We start from the raw sequence: 22,900 nt of genomic DNA on the forward strand, positions 1-22,900 counted from the left end.
TCGAAGCTGCAATGGATTTATTCAGCATCACCAAATCATTTACTAACACTTTATAGATGAGTTATAAGACATTAAGAACAAGGTTCAGGTTGCCAGGTTGTGGAAAATCCTCCTGCAACAGAAAGTTCGTCTCTTTGATTCATCAGGAGACGTCTTCAGTGGACTAATCCTCTGCAGGACATCTGGACCCAAATCCACCTCCAACCTGATTATTAACATTAACATCTGAAGACTTATGGACCGAGGAAGCTTTTATTAACGATGAGTTAATAATTATAACGACACACTGAGAAAAACCACGTTATTAAACTGGTTTAAACACTGATCATCAATAACAAAATGTTAGAGACTCTTTAATAAGAGGTTTAATATAATAAGTCTGCAGTTTTAAATGTTAATGGTCAGTTTGTAAATGGATTGTGGTTCAGACGTCCTGCGAAGGATCGGTGACGTCTCCATAGAAACAGTGTGTGGGAGGATTTTTCACCAGCTGGAACCCAGACGTCATTCTGGCTCCTTCACCGTGGAGCCTCATCAGAAAGTGGTTCAGATTTTTTCATGTTGCTGTGTTTGCATGTTGTGTTGAACCTTTTCCTCTGTCTGCAGCTCCAGATGTTCACAGATGTTCAGGTCATGACCTGGAGCTGCAGCAGCTACAGGCGGTACCTGTGAGGCGGCCTCTTCGTGGTTGGTCCGTGTTCAGAGTCATGTGATCCATCACGATGCATTGGACAGGCAGGCCACAGCCCCCCGGGTTTCTGCTTCATCACCGGATAAAAAGGTTGCGGGTTCGATTCCCTCTGGATCCACTTGTGGTGCTGTTAAGGCGCTCTGGATCAAAGCGTCAGCAGACGATGGAAATCTCTGCGTTCACAGACATTTCCACACAAACACACTGCGACACACAAACACGTTAACATTAGAAGCTCGGCTGGGTCACTGCTGCATCAATGATCAGTGATTAGTTTTTATGGAACTGATCTGTTAATCGATATGGCCTGTGATATTTTCATATATAAATATTGTATAAACCCTCGGAATGTTTTTATTGTTTTAAACTGTTTACTACCTTTTTGTTGTGACGTGTGAATTCCTCCTCTGCAGATCAATTAAGTTTTATTTTACATTAACAGTGATTTTTCTGTCATTTATGTGCTTATTAAATAAAAAAACATTTAAAGAAACATAAATGTGAGTGCAGCAGAAACGTGAGTCTGAATTTATCACAGTGATTACCACACTCAGATGCTTTGGTTCGTGATGAAGTGATCGGTGATCGGTTTACCTGCAGTCGTCTCCTCCTGTGCTGATCACATATTTGTCCTCGTGGGAGAAGCGGATGTTGGTCACATGAGCCGAGTGGCCGAGGTAGCGCTTGTGTTTGGCCTGAGGACAGAAAACAACTTTTCTACATTTCTCCTCAATTAACAATCAATAATTTATATTTTTAATTGTCCGTCTGTTAATTGAAGGGCTCCGTGCTGTTCCTGACACACTGCGGAACAAACTTCTGAAGCGTGGAAATAAAGAAATCCAGGTTCTTTTTTTTAAACGTGATGTTCTGTTAACTCTGAACCCTGATGCACAGATCTCCATTCAAACCAGTGAGTGATTCTCTCTGATCTCTGATCAGGTAACACGACAAATCCAGTTCTTATTCATTCCACAATATCAGATGTATAAGCACAGAAATATTCCTCATTACGGCACAAGGCACAAAAAAAAAATCATGACTCACAAACTTCTCTGTGCAGGGGAAGTCGAATAGTTTGACCAATCCGAAGTCGTCGCCGGTGACAATGTTCAGGCCCGCGTGAGACACGCAGGCGCAGTTCACGTCGGCTTTGTCTGCGTTTCGAGGCCAAATCCCCAAAACCTCGTCTCCCAGGACACTGAGGGAAAGATGGAGGGAAACTTCTCATTGGCGCATAATTAAATATTAAAAAGGAAACTGAATATTGAGATTATTATTGTGAAAGGACAGTTTGGAAATGTTGTATCTTTAGTTTGACACCAACGACGACGTCACTTCAGGTGTGTGTGTGTGTTACCTGGTCCACGTCGCCCAGGTGATTCTGTCGATGATGGTCTGATCGCTCACCAACTTCCCTGAAGGAACCTCAAACACCTGCCGCTTATAAGCTCCTGTAGACACCTACGCGCGCGCGCGCACACACACACGCACAAATCTTAGGTCCTTAGATACTGTAAACATGTACACAGTGTATATGTAGTGTCAGGTGTGTGAGCATACCTGTATGTAACAGCTGTCAGCAGAGAAGTCCAGCTGCAGGATGAACGCAGGGACGTCGCTGCAGTAAACCAGTCGGTTCAGACTCGGTCCTCCGCTCACATCGTACACGTCCACGGTGCTCTCCACTGAACCGACGGCCAGCAGCTGCCGGTCTGGACTGAACCTACACACACACACACACACACACACACACACACACACACACACACACACACACACACACACACACACACACACTGCCTGTTGAACTTTGGTTCGTTTGTTCTTTGTGCTTTATGTTTCCGTCTGTATCTGTCCCCCTGTCCCCTCTCCGCTCTCTGTCCTACCGGATGTCCTGGATGGCGGCGCTGCGGTCTCGTTTCTTCGCCCACATCTTGAGCGAGTTGGCGAGGAGGAGGAGGAACTCGCCGTTCTTCATCCCCACCGCCAGCATCTCCCCGTCTGCGCTGTAGCTCACACAGCGGGCGGCGTGGCCGACACACACCTTGTTCAACAGTTTCTGAAACGGAGGCATCGATCAACCTGATCACTGATCGATACATTGTTCTCAGCACCGTCTGGATCAACTCTCCTCAGAAACACTGATCAGTGCTTCACATGTGAATGTTCACAGAGAATATTCAGCGTTAAACAGATCGTATCTGGATCATTCTGTCTCATATTTTAGGCAGAAACGTTAACGATCGTGGTCTGATAACAAGTGAACGGATTATTATCTGATGGTTAAATGAATCGCTGGCAGCAGAGCCTGTACCTTGTCGGTGAGATCCCAGAGCCTGATGGTGGCGTCGTCACTGGCCGTGATGCAGAGCTCTTTAGCGGGATGAGCGGTCAGACCCCAGATCCCTCCCCGGGCGTGACTGTCCAGCAGCAGGTTGGACGCCGCGTTCTTCTCCCCGACCTCGATGATCTCCCCGTCCTTCGTCCCCACCAGGATCTTCCCCTGAGGTAGAGGAGGTGAGGAGAAAGGTGAGGTAGTGGGGGGTGGGGTGAGGGTGGGGGTGGGGGGGTTGGAAAGTTCTCACCTTTCCTCTGCAGACGGATCGGACACATTCCACCTGTTGTCCCGTCTCCAGCTGGAACGCGCGACAGCGTTTCATCTCCTGATCCCAGAGCTTCACTGCACCGCCCTCCTTAGTCCTGACACACACACACACACACACACACACACACACACACACACACACACACACACACACACACACACACACACACACACACACACACTCTTCAAACATCTGCGCCCCACACAAACTGTGTGCAGCCTCTTTAGCTGATTGGCACTCACGGCCTCTCCTTGCCGCCGGTGACGATCAGTCCGTCTCTCAGTGTGGTGTACATGGTGAAGACCGGCCCGGTGTGCGCCTTCGCCACCACCCTCAGCAGGTAGTGTTCCCGCCACACGTACACGTCCCCGTTTATGGCTCCGGTGAACGTCAAGTTATTCTGCAAACGCATATCAACACAGAAATGAGCTTAAAACGGCTCCGGTTCATGAGCAGTAAGAGAGCTTTGTTTTTCCTTCTTTCCTCCGCAGCTTTTTCAGATGTTTGTTCTGATCTCTGCTGATCTGTTCAGTGTCTTTCTGATTCTACGGGATGAAAAACCTGAGAACTGGATCAGAAAACTCAGCTCTGCGCATCAGCGGACCGCCGGTGGACTCACAGCGCCGAAGGCCACAGACAGCATCGTCTGCATCCTGCCGTCCTCCACCGTCCCCACCACGCCCTTCTTATACATCAGCGCGCCGCCGGCGAGGGTCCAGAACTTCACGTGTTTGATTCCCACCGACACGAACTGGGAGTCCGAGTCCGGCCGAAACTCCACGACGAAGATCCGGTCCGGGTGCCCGGCTTTACTGCAGACCCTGGATCCTGCAGAGGAGACGACGTTATTTTATTCAGTATTCAGAGCAACTGATCCACACGGAGACTCTTCATTCACACTCACGGTCCTGAGAAAAAAAGTTAAGACTTTTTAATAACTTTAAAGACCTGAAATCAAAGCTTTTCAGGACGTTTCAAAACCTGCTGAAACCCAGTCCTGAACAGAACAGAGATCCATACCTCGCAGCAGTATTCTCAGTGCTGCGGCGCCTGTGTGTGTGTGTTATTGGTTATTGATCAGATCTCAGTCTCACCTTCCTGCCAGCGCCACACAGTGATGGTGTGTTCAGGTTCCACCCCGACAGACAGCAGCATCTTCCCTGTGGCGCTGAAGTTAACGTAGCCGACGCCTTTGGTGTGAGGACAGCGGAGGATGGACAGCGTCTGTTTACTCATCGCGTCCCACACGTGGATCGAAGGAGTGGAGCCTACGAGAAGACCCGAGCAGACCCGAGCACAGGATGGACACCGAGGTTTGATCAGATCACGCGGTTTAAAAAGAATCAGGACCAACACAGAGCAGTCAGAGGGATCAGTGCAGCCTACAGACTCCCTGAGACCCAGACCAGGATCCGCACAGAGCGCATCACAGAGCCGCACTGACAGGATACAGCCTCAAGTCTTTTCACTGGAAATTTACCTGATTCATCATTTCATCATTTTATTTTTCCTTTAAAACTTAAACATAACGAGCAGGTGTTGAACAGCTGCTGCAAAGGTGAAGTCTGTGTGGAGTAAAAGAGAAACACACGCAGCTGTAACGTGTTGTGTCAAAGTGTTTTTGTATATGCCGTGTAGGGTCAGGGACAGGGTGAGGCCGCGGGTGGTCTCTGGGTCTCAGGGTGTCTGTCCTGATGGGGGAGGCGGTTTGTTTCTTTTTACCTGCGAGTTCACTGACGTCACCTGAGGTGTTGTGAGAGCGATGGTGACAAATGAGGCCAGCCAAAACACACACACACACACACACACACACACACAAAAACAACAACAAAACAAAAACAGATGAAAATCTGACAGTAAAGAGAAACGATATTCACGGCTGAATCTCACACGCTCAAAGATTCTGACTGGTTCTGTTAAAGCAGGCGGGTTAAAGGAAGCAGAGGAGAGAAAGCAGGGCTCGTTTAATACAGACCAGTTAGTACAGAAACACACTGCCATGCAGAGAGAGCAACGTCTCCTGTAAGTCTCACACACACACTCACACTCACACACACACACTCACACACACACACACTCACACACACACACTCACACACACACACACTCACACACACACACTCTCACACACACTCACACACACACACACTCACACACACTCACACACACACACACTCACACACACACACTCTCACACACACTCACACACACACACTCACACACACTCACACACACACACACACACACACACACACACACACACACTCACACACACTCACACACTCACACACACTCACACACACACACACACACACACACTCACACACACTCACACACACACACACACACACACACACACTCACACACACACACAAGCACACACACACTGTGTACCGATCTGTCCAGTGGCGATGATGTTTTTGTACTTCGGGTGCTGGTTGACGGTCAGACAGAGGATGTCATCAGTGTGTTCCAGGTAGAAACTCTGAGTTCCTGCAGAACAACAAGACCCATGAACACATCACTGGGATCTGAACGGAGTCCCACTGCAGCAGCGGTACAGAAATACAGCTGAAGAAAATGTTTCCATCCTCTGTAGTTATCAGTTCCCAAAAAAAAAAAAAAAAAATAGACAGATTGCGTTGAGGCGTTGTTTGCCATTGCCAACCAATCAGGTGGCTCTGTTACCTCCAATGATGCCAGTTTGGTAGCAGCACGAGCTGGTGGCCTGGCCTGATTCCGGCGAGAAGAAACGACATGAAACATCAGCATGGACCCAGAGCCAGCGCCGGCTGAGCCTGAGCCTGAGCCTGAGCCTGAGCCTGAGCCTGAGCCTGAGCCTGAGCCTGAGCCTGAGCCCTCCAGCTCAGAATCAGACAGCCATCTTTGGCCGTATTTAAGCAGGTGTTGTATAGTTGCTTGTGAGCAGTGACACAGGCAGAGGCATAAATCAGTTTATCTACATTCTTTATCAAAATTTGGGTCGTGGGTTCGATCCCTCGACCAAGCGCAAAAAAACGGATACGGTGGCGGTGAAGGACACGCGCCGCCCTTGCCTCTGCGGCCATGGCTGTGGTGCCCCTGAGCAAGGCACCGATTCACCCCAGCTCCCCGGGCGCCTCACTGGGCAGCCCCTTTAAAGTTAATTTAAAAGTAAGTACTCTAGTACTTTTACTTCAGTAAGATTCTTGATGATTAATTCACTTTCACTTGAGTAAATGTTTTGCGGGATATTTGTACTCTTACTTAAGTACTAAGCTTCAGTACTTCCTCCACCACTGGTAGTTACATTGAATATGAGCAGTTAAACAGCTGATGCAATTAAATCACTGTTTTTGTTAGCATCCTTTTTTCTTTCAGTTTTTTTTCATGTGCAAACAAAGAGTAAACAGCACATAAAAAACCAGCCCAGTGTCCGTCAGCAGCTCAACTTCCTGGACAGCTTCATGTCTCTTTGTGTTGACTTAGTGTTTCCTGTAATAAAACTGTCTGTTGCCATCTGATCAGTGAATTAAAGAAAATCCATATTTACAGTTTCTTTAAATTAACGTCACGTTCACGTTTCACTGCAACGAACAACAACATTCAGTGTTTTCTCCTTTAACTGCGTCACGTGTAGAGGAGGAAATGTAACACGTGGAAAACAGGTGGGTCACATAAGGCTAAACGTGTGTATTGTGGGTATGTGTGTTGCCGTGGTTACCGGTGCTGAAGCTGTGGACGATGGCGGTGGCGGCAGTGTGGTAGACGATCTCGGTCCCGTCGTTGAGGTAGTGCAGGTTGTTGCGACAATCGAAGCCCCGAAAACCGAACACGTGATCCAAAACCAGGTCCTACAGGGGGAGGAGACAGACGAGACAGATGAGCAGGAGGACAGACAGATGCACTAAGACAGAGACAGAAAGACAAACATACCTCGACCAGTCTCTTCTTCTTGGAGACGTTGTTCTTCTGCAGTTTCTCTGGCTGCGGCGCTGCTCGGCTCACTGGAGGCCTGAAGGATCAATCACTCTGTTAATCACATGATCGATCAACCAGTCAAAGAGAAACATTCACTCATGTCCCAGTGTGCTGGAGGACAGACAGGTGGAGGAACAGACAGTGAGACAGCATGGTCAGTCTGCAGACAGACATGTCAGACGGACAGTAGAGACAGGACAGGACAGAAGCAGCAGGTGAACCGTGTCCTCCTTCAGTTAGACCCTGACCTTTGACCTTCTGTTCAGTTCACCTTCACCCGTGAGACTCTGTTCTCTCATCTTTAAAACTCTGCAGGTTTTCTGCTTGGATTTCAAACCTGGTCCCAGTTTTCACTCTTGTCTTCTTTAAAAACTCCTGTGTTTCAGGGTCAGTGTCACCTGATCCAGGTGTGATCATTCTCCTGCCTGGGTCTTCGTCAGCTAAATGGAAAGCGTGGTGAAAAACAGCGGAGCACATTTATACAGATGATGTACTTTTGTTTCGAGCTACTTGTTCTTCACTCTGAATTTTATGCAGTTTTACTTTCCTGCATTGAAATGTTGTCGTTCACTGCACAACATTTATCTGACAAACACAACTTCACAATGACCTGAATGACCTGCAAGCTAAGGACAGTGTGAGGTGATGCCAACAGGGGTGTGATGCAAACACACACACACACACACACACACACAATGAAGAAGCATTGCATAGACACACAGTAACAGTCAGGTGGACAGGTGTTACCTGGATCCCCTGGACAGCAGAGGGACAGAACCAAGGCACAGAGCTTTAGAAAACACACACACAGACACACACGCACACACTGAATCACACACATGTGCACCCCTCTAACATACAAACAAAGTGACAAACTCAAACACACACATTTAAAGGCCTCATGCCTCACAGAAATATAACATCACTAGCTGTGGTGACTTTAGCAACATGCTAACAAAATGCTACCATGCTACTGCTGCCTCTGTATTGTAGGACTGTCAGGCTAACATGCTAGCAGAGCTAACTGCGTTAACAGCCTGATATGCACAGGCAGTCAGAGAGTCAGTTTTCAGTCCTGGGTGAAAAACACACAGGGATGACTCTGAGCAGGGTCAGACTCTGAGCCGGGTCAGACTGAGCAGGGTCAGTCTGAGTCGGGTCAGACTGAGTCGGGTCAGACTCTGAGCCGGGTCAGCCTCTGAGCAGGGTCAGACTCTGAGCCGGGTCACTCTGAGCAGGGTCAGCCTCTGAGCAGGGTCAGACTGAGCAGGGTCAGACTGAGTCGGGTCAGACTCTGAGCAGGGTCAGACTCTGAGCAGGGTCAGACTCTGAGCCGGGTCACTCTGAGCAGGGTCAGCCTCTGAGCAGGGTCAGACTGAGCAGGGTCAGACTGAGTCGGGTCAGACTCTGAGCAGGGTCAGACTCTGAGCAGGGTCAGACTCTGAGCCGGGTCAGACTGAGTTGGGTCAGCCTCTGAGCAGGGTCAGTCTGAGCCGGGTCAGTCTGAGCCGGGTCAGTCTGAGTCGGGTCAGTCTGAGCCGGGTCAGTCTGAGTCAGGTCAGACTCAGGGTCTAAACACACAAACTAACCCTGCTGCTTTTTACCATCTGTACCCTCAGTGTCTGTGATGTGACCACAAGTCGATTCTTACAAAGAACTAACCTTAATGTTCTCCCACGTTCATTTCCTGCCTCGGACCCAGGACACCTAACGAGCTGAATGTGCCGGTTCTTCCCTGCCTGCTCGGTTTTGCACACACTCAGTCAACAAACTGAACAGCTGTAATGGCCTCAGGCTCTTCTACCTCCCTTTAAAATCATCTTAGCTTGATTAAAGATGTCCAGCTAAGGACCCACTTCAGTCAGATCACGTTTTAGTTTTGTAACCTGGGCCCATTTTCATCATTCACCATGTGAATCTATGAACAGTAGATTTTCATAGGAAAAATGAACCTGAGAGACAAAAAGCATCTGAACTAGAAAAGTTTGTGGAAGTAATGAGCCAAATTCAACGAAGCTAAGATGATCCACATCTCTAAAACCCGTCTTTATTCAGCCCCACCCAGGTTAGAATTACAGCCACAGTCAGCTCCTGTTTTCCTGTGAACTGCTGCTTTACATGGCTTTATGTAGAAACCTGTTTGAGGAGGATGAACGCGTTACAACAGAGAAACAGGCTGTTAACACAAAACAGGAGAAAGATGGAGGAACAGAATGAGACAGACAACAGGGGAGGAAAAGACAAGGAAACAGAGAGGACGAAAAGATAATGGGAAGGAGGAGGCAGAGGAGGAGGAGAAGAAATGGGAGGATGACCCACTGACGGAAACAAAGAATTTAACAGTGACATTATTAGAAACTGATCTGAGATCAGTGCTGAACACGTAGATGTGATTGTTTGAAAGAGAAAATCTGATTCTCTGATGTTACTGACGCAGCTGTGCAGATGTAAAACATGTAGATAAAACATAAAACGCTGGAAACAGTCTCTGATCCTCCCTCATCAGTCTGCTCACTGGTTTCTGACACGATGTAAACAGCACGTTCACGTTCATCAGACGCGTCACACTGACATTTCCCCGTCTGAACATCATCTACACACTCAGTGTCAGGTCATACTTACTTGACAATGCCCTGCCTCCAGGGGAATGCAAGTTAAAACACAACACAGATATTAAGACTTTCTGCAGGCAAGGCCAGAGAGCAGCAGCAACACTCAGGAAGTAAGGGTACCACAAAGGGACAAAAAGCTTGTCACTCAGAACGACAGGAGCATGTTTACAGTCTGCTGTAAACTTCAGAACATCACGGCCTGACAGGAAGCTGTGTATTTATCTGATGAAAAAATCCCTGCAGGGTGAATTTGTGGAAACGTTTCTGAGTTTATGTCACAGACAGATCAGTAAACAGGCTTACTGAGCACAGGCCCGGGGCCCAAAGGCTCAGGGGCCCAAAGGCTCAGGGGCCCCTGGGCAGCTCTGTCTGAGGCAACTGTTCAGTCAATCAAACGACTGTAAAGACACAGAAAACGATCACAAAGAAACACAGAGTCACCACAGAGAGATGACAAACAACCACAAAGAGACACAAAATGACTGCAAAGACTACAAAAACACAAAACCAAAGAGACAGGTCTCTGAATCTGGGGCTCCTGCTCAGATGTAGGAGGAGGAGTGGGGCGTCTTTCACATGTGTCCATGCTCGTCTTATTTTCAGCTGATCATATTTTGGACGGTTTGATGTCTTTAGTTTTAGGACGTCTGAGCCCTGCAGAGTAAATTCGTACCTTCAGGTTCCCTTTGTCTTCGAGCTCATTAACACTGAGACACAGCACACTGAGCAAAACCGTGTTCAGTGACCGTGCAGAGGCCTGTGCATGCATGAAGGGGAAAATCACACACGTGCACACACACATGCAGCGCTAAGCACACAGATAAACACACACACACACCAGGAACACGACTCACACACAGTGGGAATCAGAGGAAAATGTTCATGAAACGTTTGACAGAGGTTTGATTAAAGTTTGAACTCAGCTCGTCTCAGTGTCGCCTGTAAAGTTTTACCTGCAGAGTTTAAACCTGCACCAGCGACACACAACCATCAGACCGACACTCTGACAGCAGAGCCGCAGTTTGTGTTTTCAAAAATGTCACTTCACCGTTTTCTGAGGACAAATTCACAGGAGTTCTGTTCATATCGTCTCTGCTGTTTCACCAACATGCACGTTTTCTGCTGCAGCTTTAAACTCTGAACACAAACTGGGTTCAAAGAATCTCACACCAAAACAAGCTGTAGTCATGGTGTGTGTGTGTGTGTGTGTGTGTGTGCGTGCATACCTCTCCTCAGCGGACAGCTCCTTCAGCTGTTGGTGAGGTTTGGTTCCTCTCATGTCTCGGATGCTGACAGCGTACATCTTCGTGGTGTAATCCACCGTCTTCTCTCGAGCAACGTCGCTGTCGTAGCCTTTAAAAACCCAAATTCATCAGTAACAGTTCTGCACCCAGATTCAAACGTCTTTAAATTCAGCCAGGTGTGTCCAGGCCAGGACAATCACACACACACACACACACACACACATCATGCTGGTTATTTCACTGATGTTTTCTCCTTTGTTTTCTGGAGCTGTTTATTCCAATGAGCAAAACAAAAATGAACGAATGAAATGAATGAATGAAAAGCAGACACGCCCACCTCCGTCCTCCTCGATGTCGTCGTCCGACTCCTCACTGTCCACGGGAGGTCGGTTGTCACGAAACAAAGGGCCCTCCCCCTCCCCGCCGACCCCTCCTCCTCGCTCCCTCGCCCAGATCATCAGGGCGGTGTCGGCCCCGCCCACCGTCAGCAGGGTGGAGTCGTCCTGAGCCCAGCGCACATTGGTCACCTGAGCGCTGTGGCCCACGTAACGCTTAAAACGAGCGTACTGACCCTGGAGGGAGGGAGAGAGGAAGGGAGAGAGGGAGGGGAGGAGGGGGAGGAAAGAAACACTCCTGAGACAGAGACTCAGTTTACTCTGATTCCTCCTGTTTATCAGGAATGAAACCACGATGAAAACATTTCAGCTTTTATCAACAGTTTGGAGGATTTTCATGCACTTTGACCAGATGAAGAAGAAGCAAATAAATGAAAACAGAAAGAAGGAGATAAGGAAAGAAAGAAAGGAGAGAAACTAGTATTGTATTTAAAAACTATACTTGTATTTCAGGTCTTTTTAAAAAGCCTGCACCCCGAAAGAGAACAGTGATTCTCTAAAATCCTCCGTTTGAGTCACATGAGAATGCATCTGTTCGTCCTCTGAGACCACTGACGTGTTTGTCTCATGCTGAATGTGAAATGTGAATCTACACAGGAAGCAGTGAGTCCGCGGCTCGTACTCTGACGGGGTAGCTGAACAGTTTGAGGAAGCCAAAGTCGTCTCCGGTGGCGAGCAGCGTCCGGTCTCTGGTGAGCGACGCGGCGTTGATGTCGGTGATGTCGCTGTGTGTCGGCCAGATCCCCTCACAGCTGGAACCCAGAACACACGTCCAGCTGGACCAGTCGACCCGCTCCAGCTACACACACACACACACAATACACACAACGATGAAAACTTATTACATGTGTAAAGATTCCTGAGCCTCGTTCAGTCTGGGTCTCTGTCTCTATGAGAGGTGTGTCTTTCTGAAGCCTGTACCTGTTCACACTGAGTCAAACTGTCCCATTCAAACAGCTGAATCAGCTGTGATGAGCTGCTGTTTGCAGTGAACCCATGAATGTACACACACCTCTCACTGGGTCACTGTGATACTGAAGGAAACTTAAAAACTGCGGGATTCTCAATGAAGTTCTTCATCAGAGATGAAGATGTCCACGGGAGGTGAAGTCACACTGAATCAGATCATCATGTGTTTCAGGTCTGTTACACAGCAGATCCTGTTCATTCGTCCACACACACACACACACACACACACACACACACACACACACACACACACACACACACACACACTGACCTCAGAGTTTCTGATTGTTTGTTTTTTTCCTCTTGGGGCTTCGAAGAAAAGCTGCTCTTTGGCTCCTGTGTTCACCTGCAGCAGTTTACCTGCACACACACACACACACAGGCTTTGATCGCTGCCTCTAAACACAGCTGATGCTTATGAACAGTGGTGTAGCACAGACACTGTGTGGAAAGTTGTGTGTTACCTCGAGCATCCCAGTCGATGTGTGTGATGTAACTGGATGCTCCTCTGCAGATCCCCACCCTCTTACTGCTCAGCACGTGGTAGATGTCCACGAAGCTGTCATGTGACGCCACAGCCAGGTATTTACCTGAGTCTGAGACCATGTCAGAGAGTGTCAGATGAGGATGAGTGGATATGTCTGTGTTAATGCGTGCATGCGTGCGTGCGTGTGTGTGTGTGCGTGTGTACCTGGGGTGAAGCGGACGTCAGAGATGGCGTCACGACGATGGTGGAAGCTCAACAGATCCTCCAGTGTGTCAGCGTTCACCACCAGCACGCCGCCATCGCTCAGACCGACCGCCAACGCCTTCCCATCAGGAGAGAAGGCACAACAACGGCCACCTGGACAACACACACACACACACACACACACACACACACACACACACACACAGCCCTCAGAGCCTGAAGCTTCACCAGGTAAATAATCACCAGCTGCCACAACAACCAGCAGGGAGCTAAAAGACACACAGGACGAGGACAGTGAGGAAGAAAGTGGCGGTCTGCTCCTTTATCTGACCTCTCTTCAGCTTGCGGACGGCCACCATGCGGTGATTGGCTGACGTCTCCCACAGTCGCAGGGTTTTATCATCGCTGACAGTGGCACAGATGGGGAGGAGGGGGTGGGGGGCCAGACCCCAAACCTCGCCCTCCATGTGACCCTAAACACACACACACACACACGCACGCACGCACACACACGCACGCACACACACACGCACACACACACACACACACACAATCAATTATGAAGGTTTTAAAACTAGACTTTGATACAGGATCCTTCTAAAAGTCCAGGATCACAGACTGAAGGACAGAGTGTATGTGTGTGTTTGTGTGTGTGTGTGTGTGTGCGTGCGTGCGTGCGTGCGTGTGTGTGTAACTGCCTATTGATCTGCAGCAGACAGCTCTCCTCACCATGGCAACAGGTGCTGTACCAGACTACCAGACATTTAAAGAATCCCTGACACACACACACACACACACACACACACACACACACACACACACACACACACACACACACACACACACACACATTCAAACAGACTGTTTTTTCAGCTGAATTATCATTTTACAAAAACACTGAAAGTTCATTGACCTTGAAACAGCAAACCCTCCACAGAGTTCATTGAGCAGCTGCTCTGGATCTTTCAGTCATTTCACATGATCTTCCTCAGCTGATGGAGCGTTTGCCCAGTCATCATGGGACTGTGGATGTTAAAGTTAGAATATTCTGCAGCACTTCTTCACAGTGTTTACGTTCAGTGATTAAATCCCTGCTGCTGTTTCAGAAACGCAGCAGTTCGTCTCCTGCTCTTTTTACTGGGACTTCACCTGCTAACGGAATCTGAAGCATTAGTGTTGTTGCTATGGTTACCTGCAGTTTGATAGACCTTAAAGACTGATTTCAGATCAGGGCTTAAACAGCTGATATAAACTGTGATTGAGGTGCTGACAGATATGATCTGATATGAACCACCAACTGTCAGCCAATGAAAATGAATTAATGAATGTAGCTTGTAAGTCACACACACACACACACACACACTCCCAGTATACCTGCACCAGCAGGGTCATGGGTCCGGTCTTGTCGATCTCCAGAACTTCTCCATTTTTGGTTCCCACCAGGATGTGACCGTGACCCAGGGTGATGGCTCTAATGGACGGGTTGTCCTCCAGCAGCAGGCCTGCAGACACACACACACACACAGTCAGCAGTCGACCCAGAGGTGTGTGTCCCCATGTGTCCAGGTGGTGGCAGTGTTGGATAGATGAGTTTTGTTTCCTTTTTTTTTTTTTTTTTGGCTAAGTTCAACACACTGAATCAGAAACACACAACAGGAAGTTGACTCTGTTTACAACAAGACAGAGAAACATCAACCAGTGTTTCAATAAAAACAAGCTGTTAGAAATGTTGAGTTCACTCCGTGAAGTTCGTATCAGAAAACACCTCTGACCTGGACAGGGACAAAGTGAGAGGAGCAGCAGAGGGATCCCTCCTCCAACTTTAAACCATAATCAAACTGACCTTTTTATTTCAGTCTGACTTCAGTGAAATGAAGGAATATTACAACTTTAAAGCAGAGGTTTACACTCGTTCTCTCAGTGTCAGAGAATCTGCAGCGTCAGAGTGAATTCAACAGCTTTAATAAACCTGAAAGTGAGGACATTCAGTCTGGTTCCCACTTCTTCAGAGGGACGTTTGAGGGCTCTGACTTTTAGGTTTAGGTCCAGGTTGATCTATCTATTTATCTATCATCCATTTTGTGGAAGTGGTTGTACTGTGTGTACCTTTGGACCCCGGGGACAGAGCTGCTCTCTTGATGGCGTAGGTCTTCAGACAGCGGTCAAACATGTCGTCCCACAGCTCCACCACACCGTCCTTCCCGCCGGTCACAAAGCCCTGAAAACAAAATACTGAAATTAAATGAACTGAATGGAAACAGAAAACGTGAATAAAACAAAGATACACGTCAAAGCAAAGCGGTGTTCGTTGTGAGAGACCAGAATCTATGAGGTCAAAATCAATAATAAATATCTGATTATACTTATCTCATTTTACTTACTGATTTCATTGATTGATTCTAAAACAAAACAGAAACTGTCACCGTTCACCTTTGATTCAGGAAAACACTTTTCCCTCCCTCCCTCCCCTTTCCTCACTCACATGCTGTCATACCCACTCCTTCCCTTCCTTCCCTCCCTCCTTCCTCTCTTGGCTGTGTGCTCTCATCCTTCAGTCTTGTCATCCTCTCTCCTGACAGATTTTTCTCCCTCGTCCTCCCACTCAGCCTGAGATCTTCAGACTGTTTGATGTCAGTTTCCAGTTTTCAGTTTCCTCTGAAGACTCTCACATGGTCCATGTCGGGTATTTTACAGCTTAAATGTTGAACTCTGAGACTCATTAAACATCATTTCCACCCTGAATGATGATAATATTCAAAATATTCCATACAAAACAGTTTTTTATTTCAGCAGTGAGCATTAAGAGATGGATATTGATTATTGACTCAGTGTTTTTTCTTCCTGATCATGAAGAAGCAGGTGGGGAACGTGTGAATTTCTATGATCAAAACTGAGAAAGCTGCTGATAAAGAACAGGCTGCCTTTCTGAGTCTGTCCCTGCAGGACGCCAAGCTTCAGCATCCGATCACGAGGTAAAAATAACATCAGTCAGCTTCATTCCACGCTGAAACGTTCCTGAGGATGAGTGTCTGAATATTCACCAGGCAGTGGGCAAATATTCAGGTAATGATTCACTGAAATGATAGAAATCACAATTTATCTTTTTCTTCTCCATATTTTCTCATAAAATTGGTAAAACTCTGCAAAAACTCGTCCGTGTCAGGCGTTACTGGACGGATGCTGTGTTCCTGGAAGCAGAAAGCAGGATCAAATTATTCTGAAAAAACAAAAACAAATGATAGAACGAAAGGATGAAATCAATGTCGAACAGGAGTTCACTGAGAAATGAGGTTTTACAGATTTAAGGGAGTTTTTGGTAAATCCAGAATCTCCTGTTGGATTCTCTACTGGCTCATCTGCCTGAAAATCCTGTTACATAAAGAGACAGAGTCATATACTGAATGGAGGGAGTTAAAACAATGAACAGAGAGAAAGACAGAGTGAGGGAGGGGAAAACAGATGGAGGGAAAAAACGCTAACAGCAAAAAAACCAAACTGTAAATCTACTACACGTCTGCTCGGACCTACATTTAGGTTTTGGGCATTTAGCCGACGTCTCTGTTCAACATGACTAACTGAGCAGAGCACAGCAGGAGAGTAGGTTCAAACACACACACACACACTCTCACACACACACACACACACACACACACACACACACACACACACACACACACACACACACACACACACACACACACACACACAGCTGAACTGACAGAATGTAAAGGGCCCATTAGTAGGAGGAGGATCGTCTGGAGAGCCACTCACACTCTGTTTAATCAAGACCTGTTTTCCTTTGAGAACTGCACTGAGTCAACACACACACACACACACACACACACACACACACACCATGTAAAAACACTGACAAAATGGTAAATGACTTTATTAAATGGATCCTGAAATCAAAGAGTTTCTGAGCAACATCGGGACACAGAGGAATCTGAGTGAAGATGAAAAAAGGTCAATTTAAAGTAATAAAAGAATAATAATTGTTATGTTAGTGTCACAGTAAAAAGATGGATCCGCTCCGAGGTGCCTCGCCTCAGGCCCCGCTCATCTCTGTCCACGGGAGCAACAGATACAAGCACCTGAAACGAGTTACCTGAGCGGGCTCTGGTTCCCGACCTGTCCTCCTCACCTTGTCCAGGGAGAACATGGCAAACACCGGTCCATCGTGGGCCTTCACTGTTTTCAGCAGCAGCGGTTCTTTCCAGATGTAAACGTCTCCGGTGGCGGCTCCGGAAAACACCAGCGCCTCGCTGCGGCCGTAACACACCGACATCATGGTCTCCGGTCGGCCAACGCTCCTGAACACGCCACGCCTGAAGGTCAGACCGCCACCTGGAGGACAGAGACAGAAGTGCTCCGTCAATAAACCTGATCGCTGCTGGAAAACATCAGAGCTACAGCCACTAACATCACAGGATACAAACACACACAGCTGAGAGAATTAAAGGTCAGGGACAGATATCTGAAGTCAGACGATGTTTTTACCTTCGACTAAGAACAAAACTGTTAAACTGTCAATTCTGGAAACTAAAATCGATTTTTCCTGGGCTCCATTAAAGCAGGGTTTTCAGATATTTGATGCAAAGTGTGTCAGTCGTCAGTCAACCAAACAACAATAACAACAACTTCCTGTTGTTTGCCTCCCACCCCTCCGTCAGACACCCAGACGTCCTTCCTGCAGTTTTACCTGCATGTTGCCAGAACTTGATGTGTTTGATTCCCACAGTGACCAGTTTGTCCATCAGCATGGGATTACACTTCACGACGAAGATCTTCTCCTTATGACCCCTGCAGAAAAACAGACACGGCTCATACGATGCACACTCTGTCCTCCACTGCTCCCAAAGTGTGAACACTGACCGAGTGTCACAGGACGAGACGCTAACTGTTCCATCGGCACAGCATGAGCCGTCAAACCCGCCAAAAACAACTCTACCAGCAGAGCTAACAATGCTGGTGTCAGTGGTAATGAATGTATATGTGGGAGTAAACAGTAAGTAACAGTACTTTTTACAGTACCTGGCAGTAGCGAGCTTCTCTCCTCTCTTCCAGTCCCAGACTACGATGGAATGTCCGTCATCGACTCCCACTGATACCAGACTCTTTCCATCGGCTGCAGGAGAAACACGGAGCGTAAACATCACACACAAATAACTGAATAAGAAGAAGAAGAAAAATAATACAGTTCATCCTCTGGGGACCCAGACACACACAGGCTACCTGAGAAGTCCAGAGCACACACTCCTCTCTGATGAAATCCTTTCAGCAGAGAGAGACACTTCAGAGTCTGGATGTCCCACACATGGATGGCTGGGTCCCTCCCCACCTGCACACACACACGGCCCAACATATTTCTGATCAGGGAAATCCTCCAGCCTGCAGCTCGAGGTCTCGGTCTAACGTCTGATCCCAGCTTCAATTTGAATAAATAAAGTTCAGCCTGGGATGAAAAGATTCAGCTGAGGTTTGAATCACAGTCAAACTCAAACCTACCTTTGTTCGTCACCTCATCATTTTTAATACTGATTTCACCTCCTGTGTGTGTGTGTGTGTGTGTGTGTGCGTACCTGTCCCGTAGCAGCGTAGTCCTTCAGCGGGTGGATGCTGAGGCTCAGGATGTCGTCGTCATGGCCGAGGTAGAAGCGCTGGCTGTGCAGCTGCCGGTTGTAGACCACGCCCACCGCCGCCACGTGGTACAACACCTCCCCCCCCTGAGTGTAGAACAGGTTGTTTCTGCAGTCGTAACCACGATACCTGCACACACACACACACACACACACACACGATTCAGTGGATACTTATGTGTGTGTAAAGACACAGGTTTGATTTCTCTGTGTTTAATCTGCTGCCTTCAGACCACTCAACAAAACACAACACACACACACACACACACACACACACACACACACACACACAGTGACAAACCGCTGTGTTACCCATGAACAAACAGAAGCCGGAGGCCTTGGTCCGGACCTCTCTGTCTCTTCAGAGATCCAACCTGCTGCTTCTTCTCTCTGCTCTGCTGTCGCAGCTGAGGCAGGTCCTCCTTATACACCTGCACACACACGCACACACACACACGCACACACAGAAACAGCCATGTTTATCATTGCTAATTCAATGATCTATCTGCTGTGTAAAGAATTTCTAGAATCCCTTCATGAAGACACAATCGTTGACACATGATCAGAACATGACGTCGTCTCTGCTTCTCTTCACTGATTAGAAAATGATGGCGAACACACTCTGCAGCGTTTCCGCCCTCAGCTGAGATACGCCTGCTCATTTTTCATGCTAATTATTCTGTTGAGGGTGAGTCGGCGTGTTTCAGCCGTCTGAGGGTTTCACAGGGAGAGGCTTTGCTCCCAGAAGGTTTGGCTCTGGCAGCGCTCCACTTTCACTCTGCTTTCCATTTACAAAGCAGAATATTTCTGGAGCTTCATGGTGGATCAGCGCTGTAAAAACACAACAGTGTTTCCGAACTGCTAACAACTCACAGACATCTGAAACACGACAAACGGCCCCAACCAGACAATGTTTTCCTGTGAGGAACCACACACTGAAGCTGGAAACCACCAGTTTAACCTTTAACCATGTGTTGTATTTTAGAAGCTGATCATTTAGTGGTTTACGTAAAATATTAATATGAAAAGTTCATAGTAATGATATCTGTATGTCTGATATGTTGTGGAATAGAAGTAGAGGGCAGCAGAAAATGGAAATACTCAACTAAAACTTTATTAAGTACATGAGTAAATGTACTTTCAACAATGTTTTTTTTTTACCTTTCCTGTTTATCTGACTTTATAATAATGTGAAAGTGAAATAAATCAAATTTAACATAAAAAAGCTTTTTTTTACATCGAACTGCATGTGAGCAAACTTAGGTCAGAGGATCAGCACAGTTATTACAGCTCATCCTCAGAGTGAACTGTCTGAATCAGTCCATCCAGCACATGCTGAGATATTCCAGTGAAAAGTGTTAACTTTGACTGGCTGGTGGAGCTGGATGAAAAGTCATGGGTTAGGTTAGCTGAAGTCACCAGGCTTCATCCTCCGGGGACCATGAATGTCTGTATAAGACAGACATAGTAATTCATCCAGTAGCTGAGAAATTTCAGTCTGAACAGAAGTGAACCCTGGAGCCATGCTGCCACTGTGACTGAGGACAGAGACAGACGGGAGATGGAAACAACAAGGAAAAAATAAAAAGAAGAGAAACTGAAAAAAGGAGGAGCAGTATGGAAAGAAGAGAGGGGGATAGAGAAGGGAAGGAGAGAGGAGAGGAAGGAAGGAAGGCCAAGGAAAAGGAAATGCAATAATAACAGTAAACAAATCCATGTTAAACACACACACACACACACTTAGAGCTCTATCTCCAAACAGCACATTGCTGCGACACTGGCGGTGCCTGGCTAATGGTAGTCACAGGGACGTGAGCCAGGCAGCGGCTGGCAGAGCAGATAAGGCGTGTTTCATGATCACCATGGCAACCGCACAGAGCTCGGCTGTGCTATGGGAAAAATAGGGAGGAGCTGATACGGTGCAGCAGCCTCCCTCACAACACACTCAGCTGTAAAAACAGTCATACATGTCCAGTTCATGAAATTCAGTGCCTTGCTCAGGGGCTGCGGGTCACCATGACGACAACTCAGCTGTCACCTGACATGTAGGTCTTACCTGTCTGTCGTAGTTGATCTGTGTTTCCTGCTCAATGTCAGAGTCGAGCTCCGGGACATCGGACACGTCGCTGTCCGACTCCTCGCTGTTGGAGTCCCCGTGACTGTCTGCAGAGGACAGACAGGTTCAGGTGGACTCAGTCCTACAAACTGCTCATGTGGTGAATGAGGTAACACAGCAGAGCTGGAACGGTTTCACTCATCAGCTTCACTGCTCCTCTGGCTTTTCAGTGTCCTCACCTTGTATGTTGACGTCCAGTCCTCCGTTCATGACGGACTCTGGCAGAAACCTCCACTGGAACAGGGCGTGGTCGGCCCCACCTGTGGTCAACACCCACTGCAGGTCATGTGACCAGCGGACGTTAGTCACATGGGCAGAGTGGCCGATGTACTTCTTGAATTTGGCTCCTTGGAGAAAACATGAGTCACATTTAATAACAAAACTGCATCGAGAAAGAAAGAAAGAGACAGAAAGAAAGAAAAGGCAGAACCTTTCCTCAGGCAGGGGAAGCGGTAGAGCTTAACCAGGCCCAGGTCATCTCCGGTGACAAGCACGGCGGCGGCATGATTGGCGTCCACGGCGTTGATCTCGGTTTGATCTGAGTATTTGGGCCAGATGCCACTGACCTCGGGGCCCAGAACGCCGCTCCAGGACGCCCAGCGTTGACCTTTCACCTCCTCCTTACTGACCACAGGCTTTCCCACTGCAGGAGGGGGAGAAGGGGGGGGGCGTGAAAATGAATTCTTCTTTTTTCTGAAGCTTATTTTATCAACATGAACCAGTTTATTAACTGCTTCATGTTGATAACCAGAGATAAATCTCTGTCCTGATGCTCCTGATAACAAACTGCCTATTTGCCCATTTTTATCAATAATCTCTCAAAACGGAGACGAGCAAAGGAAACATGAGGATGGAGCAGATTTTAATCTCCCACACACACACACGTGATTTACTCTGTCAGATAAAGACATTTTCTGTGGAATGATCCTATCTGTCCTTACTCTCCTCCTTCCTTCCTCCATCCTCAGTTCACTCTGGTTTTCACCATCACTCTGAAACAGTCCTTCAGTGTAATTCATTTCTCTCTTTGTAGAATAGTTCATTGGTTCGTTGTTGGAGGCAGAGTCTGTCATTTCTGCAATGGACTGACAGGAAACGCCGCAGCCTGTAATCCAGTGTTACTCTGATCTGATTGAAATAAGTTGAAGACAACTGGAAACGCATACAAAGGTGTAATATATTTCCAGTTTAAACCTGCTGCTGAGCCAACGAAGCTACAGGAAAATGAACTGGTGCAGGAAACGGGTCCTCCACCTTCTGGACTACAGTTATACACAGAGGTTTCCAATAAATCACAATTCAATCCCCACTCATAAATTTCCATTTTTATTTTTGTTAATCACTGGCACAAACATGTAATAAAGCTTTTGACTTCTGTTGAATTTCCTGCCAAACAACAGTAAAAACAAGGAACATGAATTTAATGGCTTGCATGTGGACATTACTTCAGTGTTCATCAGTTGAAGCAAACATGCTTTACTTTTGATTGCCTGCCAAAACTAAATGAAAGTGACAGCCAGTAACTAACAGTAACAGAAAAATAAAAATAAATAAAAATAATAAAATAAATTACACAGCCCACCTTGCTTGGGTCCGTACAAATATACAACAGAAATTTAAAACAATAAATATTAAAGTGCTAAACAATGTGTTTTGAGGTAAAATCCAACCAGAACCAATTATACTGGATACAGAAAAGAAGACAATGTACAAAAGCTGTGACAACATTCTCCACAATGGATAATCAGCCCTGAGTGACTGCTGTGTATCCTCCACTTCTTTGCTTCATCCTTATAAAGTCCTCTGTGACTGTGTCATCAAATTTCATGAATCCATCTGCACGAGTAGAAAAAGACAAATTATTAGAAATATGCAAAGAGTCTGCAGTCACACTGCACTGCTCTCACCACGCGTACACTTACGCACAAATACGGTGACTACATAAATACACAAATACATTAAACTACAGGACAT

General features: G+C 47.1%; 1 protein-coding gene across 6 annotated transcripts in view; it reads right to left on the reverse strand.

The window, feature by feature from the left end:
- Positions 1-870: 870 nt before the first annotated feature.
- The window catches only part of LOC121189541 (echinoderm microtubule-associated protein-like 6), a 44,961-nt gene continuing 22,931 nt past the window's right edge, over positions 871-22,900 (reverse strand). Inside the window, exons 12-46 of one of the 6 annotated variants that reach the window (XM_041049755.1) lie at positions 21,357-21,569; positions 21,106-21,273; positions 20,867-20,973; positions 19,123-19,241; positions 18,754-18,940; positions 18,407-18,512; positions 18,206-18,299; positions 17,874-17,974; positions 17,316-17,518; positions 15,278-15,389; positions 14,546-14,673; positions 13,503-13,644; positions 13,172-13,324; positions 12,945-13,076; positions 12,752-12,840; positions 12,134-12,310; positions 11,454-11,688; positions 11,099-11,225; positions 9,883-9,897; positions 8,008-8,016; positions 7,216-7,294; positions 7,004-7,133; positions 5,695-5,793; positions 5,023-5,043; positions 4,395-4,568; positions 3,920-4,128; positions 3,543-3,700; positions 3,280-3,394; positions 3,009-3,197; positions 2,581-2,753; positions 2,255-2,417; positions 2,052-2,155; positions 1,739-1,892; positions 1,286-1,386; positions 871-895 (exon numbers count right to left, since the gene is read on the reverse strand). In XM_041049755.1, coding sequence (XP_040905689.1) covers positions 871-895; positions 1,286-1,386; positions 1,739-1,892; positions 2,052-2,155; positions 2,255-2,417; positions 2,581-2,753; positions 3,009-3,197; positions 3,280-3,394; positions 3,543-3,700; positions 3,920-4,128; positions 4,395-4,568; positions 5,023-5,043; positions 5,695-5,793; positions 7,004-7,133; positions 7,216-7,294; positions 8,008-8,016; positions 9,883-9,897; positions 11,099-11,225; positions 11,454-11,688; positions 12,134-12,310; positions 12,752-12,840; positions 12,945-13,076; positions 13,172-13,324; positions 13,503-13,644; positions 14,546-14,673; positions 15,278-15,389; positions 17,316-17,518; positions 17,874-17,974; positions 18,206-18,299; positions 18,407-18,512; positions 18,754-18,940; positions 19,123-19,241; positions 20,867-20,973; positions 21,106-21,273; positions 21,357-21,569 — 4,511 coding nt within the window. Of the gene's footprint in view, positions 896-1,285; positions 1,387-1,738; positions 1,893-2,051; positions 2,156-2,254; positions 2,418-2,580; positions 2,754-3,008; positions 3,198-3,279; positions 3,395-3,542; positions 3,701-3,919; positions 4,129-4,394; positions 4,569-5,022; positions 5,044-5,673; positions 5,794-7,003; positions 7,134-7,215; positions 7,295-8,007; positions 8,017-9,882; positions 9,898-11,098; positions 11,226-11,453; positions 11,689-12,133; positions 12,311-12,751; positions 12,841-12,944; positions 13,077-13,171; positions 13,325-13,502; positions 13,645-14,545; positions 14,674-15,277; positions 15,390-17,315; positions 17,519-17,873; positions 17,975-18,205; positions 18,300-18,406; positions 18,513-18,753; positions 18,941-19,122; positions 19,242-20,866; positions 20,974-21,105; positions 21,274-21,356; positions 21,570-22,900 lie in introns of all 6 variants that reach the window. The other 5 variants (XM_041049754.1, XM_041049753.1, XM_041049750.1 and 2 more) reach the window with 5 other exon arrangements.

The sequence above is a fragment of the Toxotes jaculatrix genome, chromosome 11, assembly GCF_017976425.1.
Source record: "Toxotes jaculatrix isolate fToxJac2 chromosome 11, fToxJac2.pri, whole genome shotgun sequence".
In the NCBI taxonomy this organism is placed as follows: Eukaryota; Metazoa; Chordata; class Actinopteri; family Toxotidae; genus Toxotes; species Toxotes jaculatrix.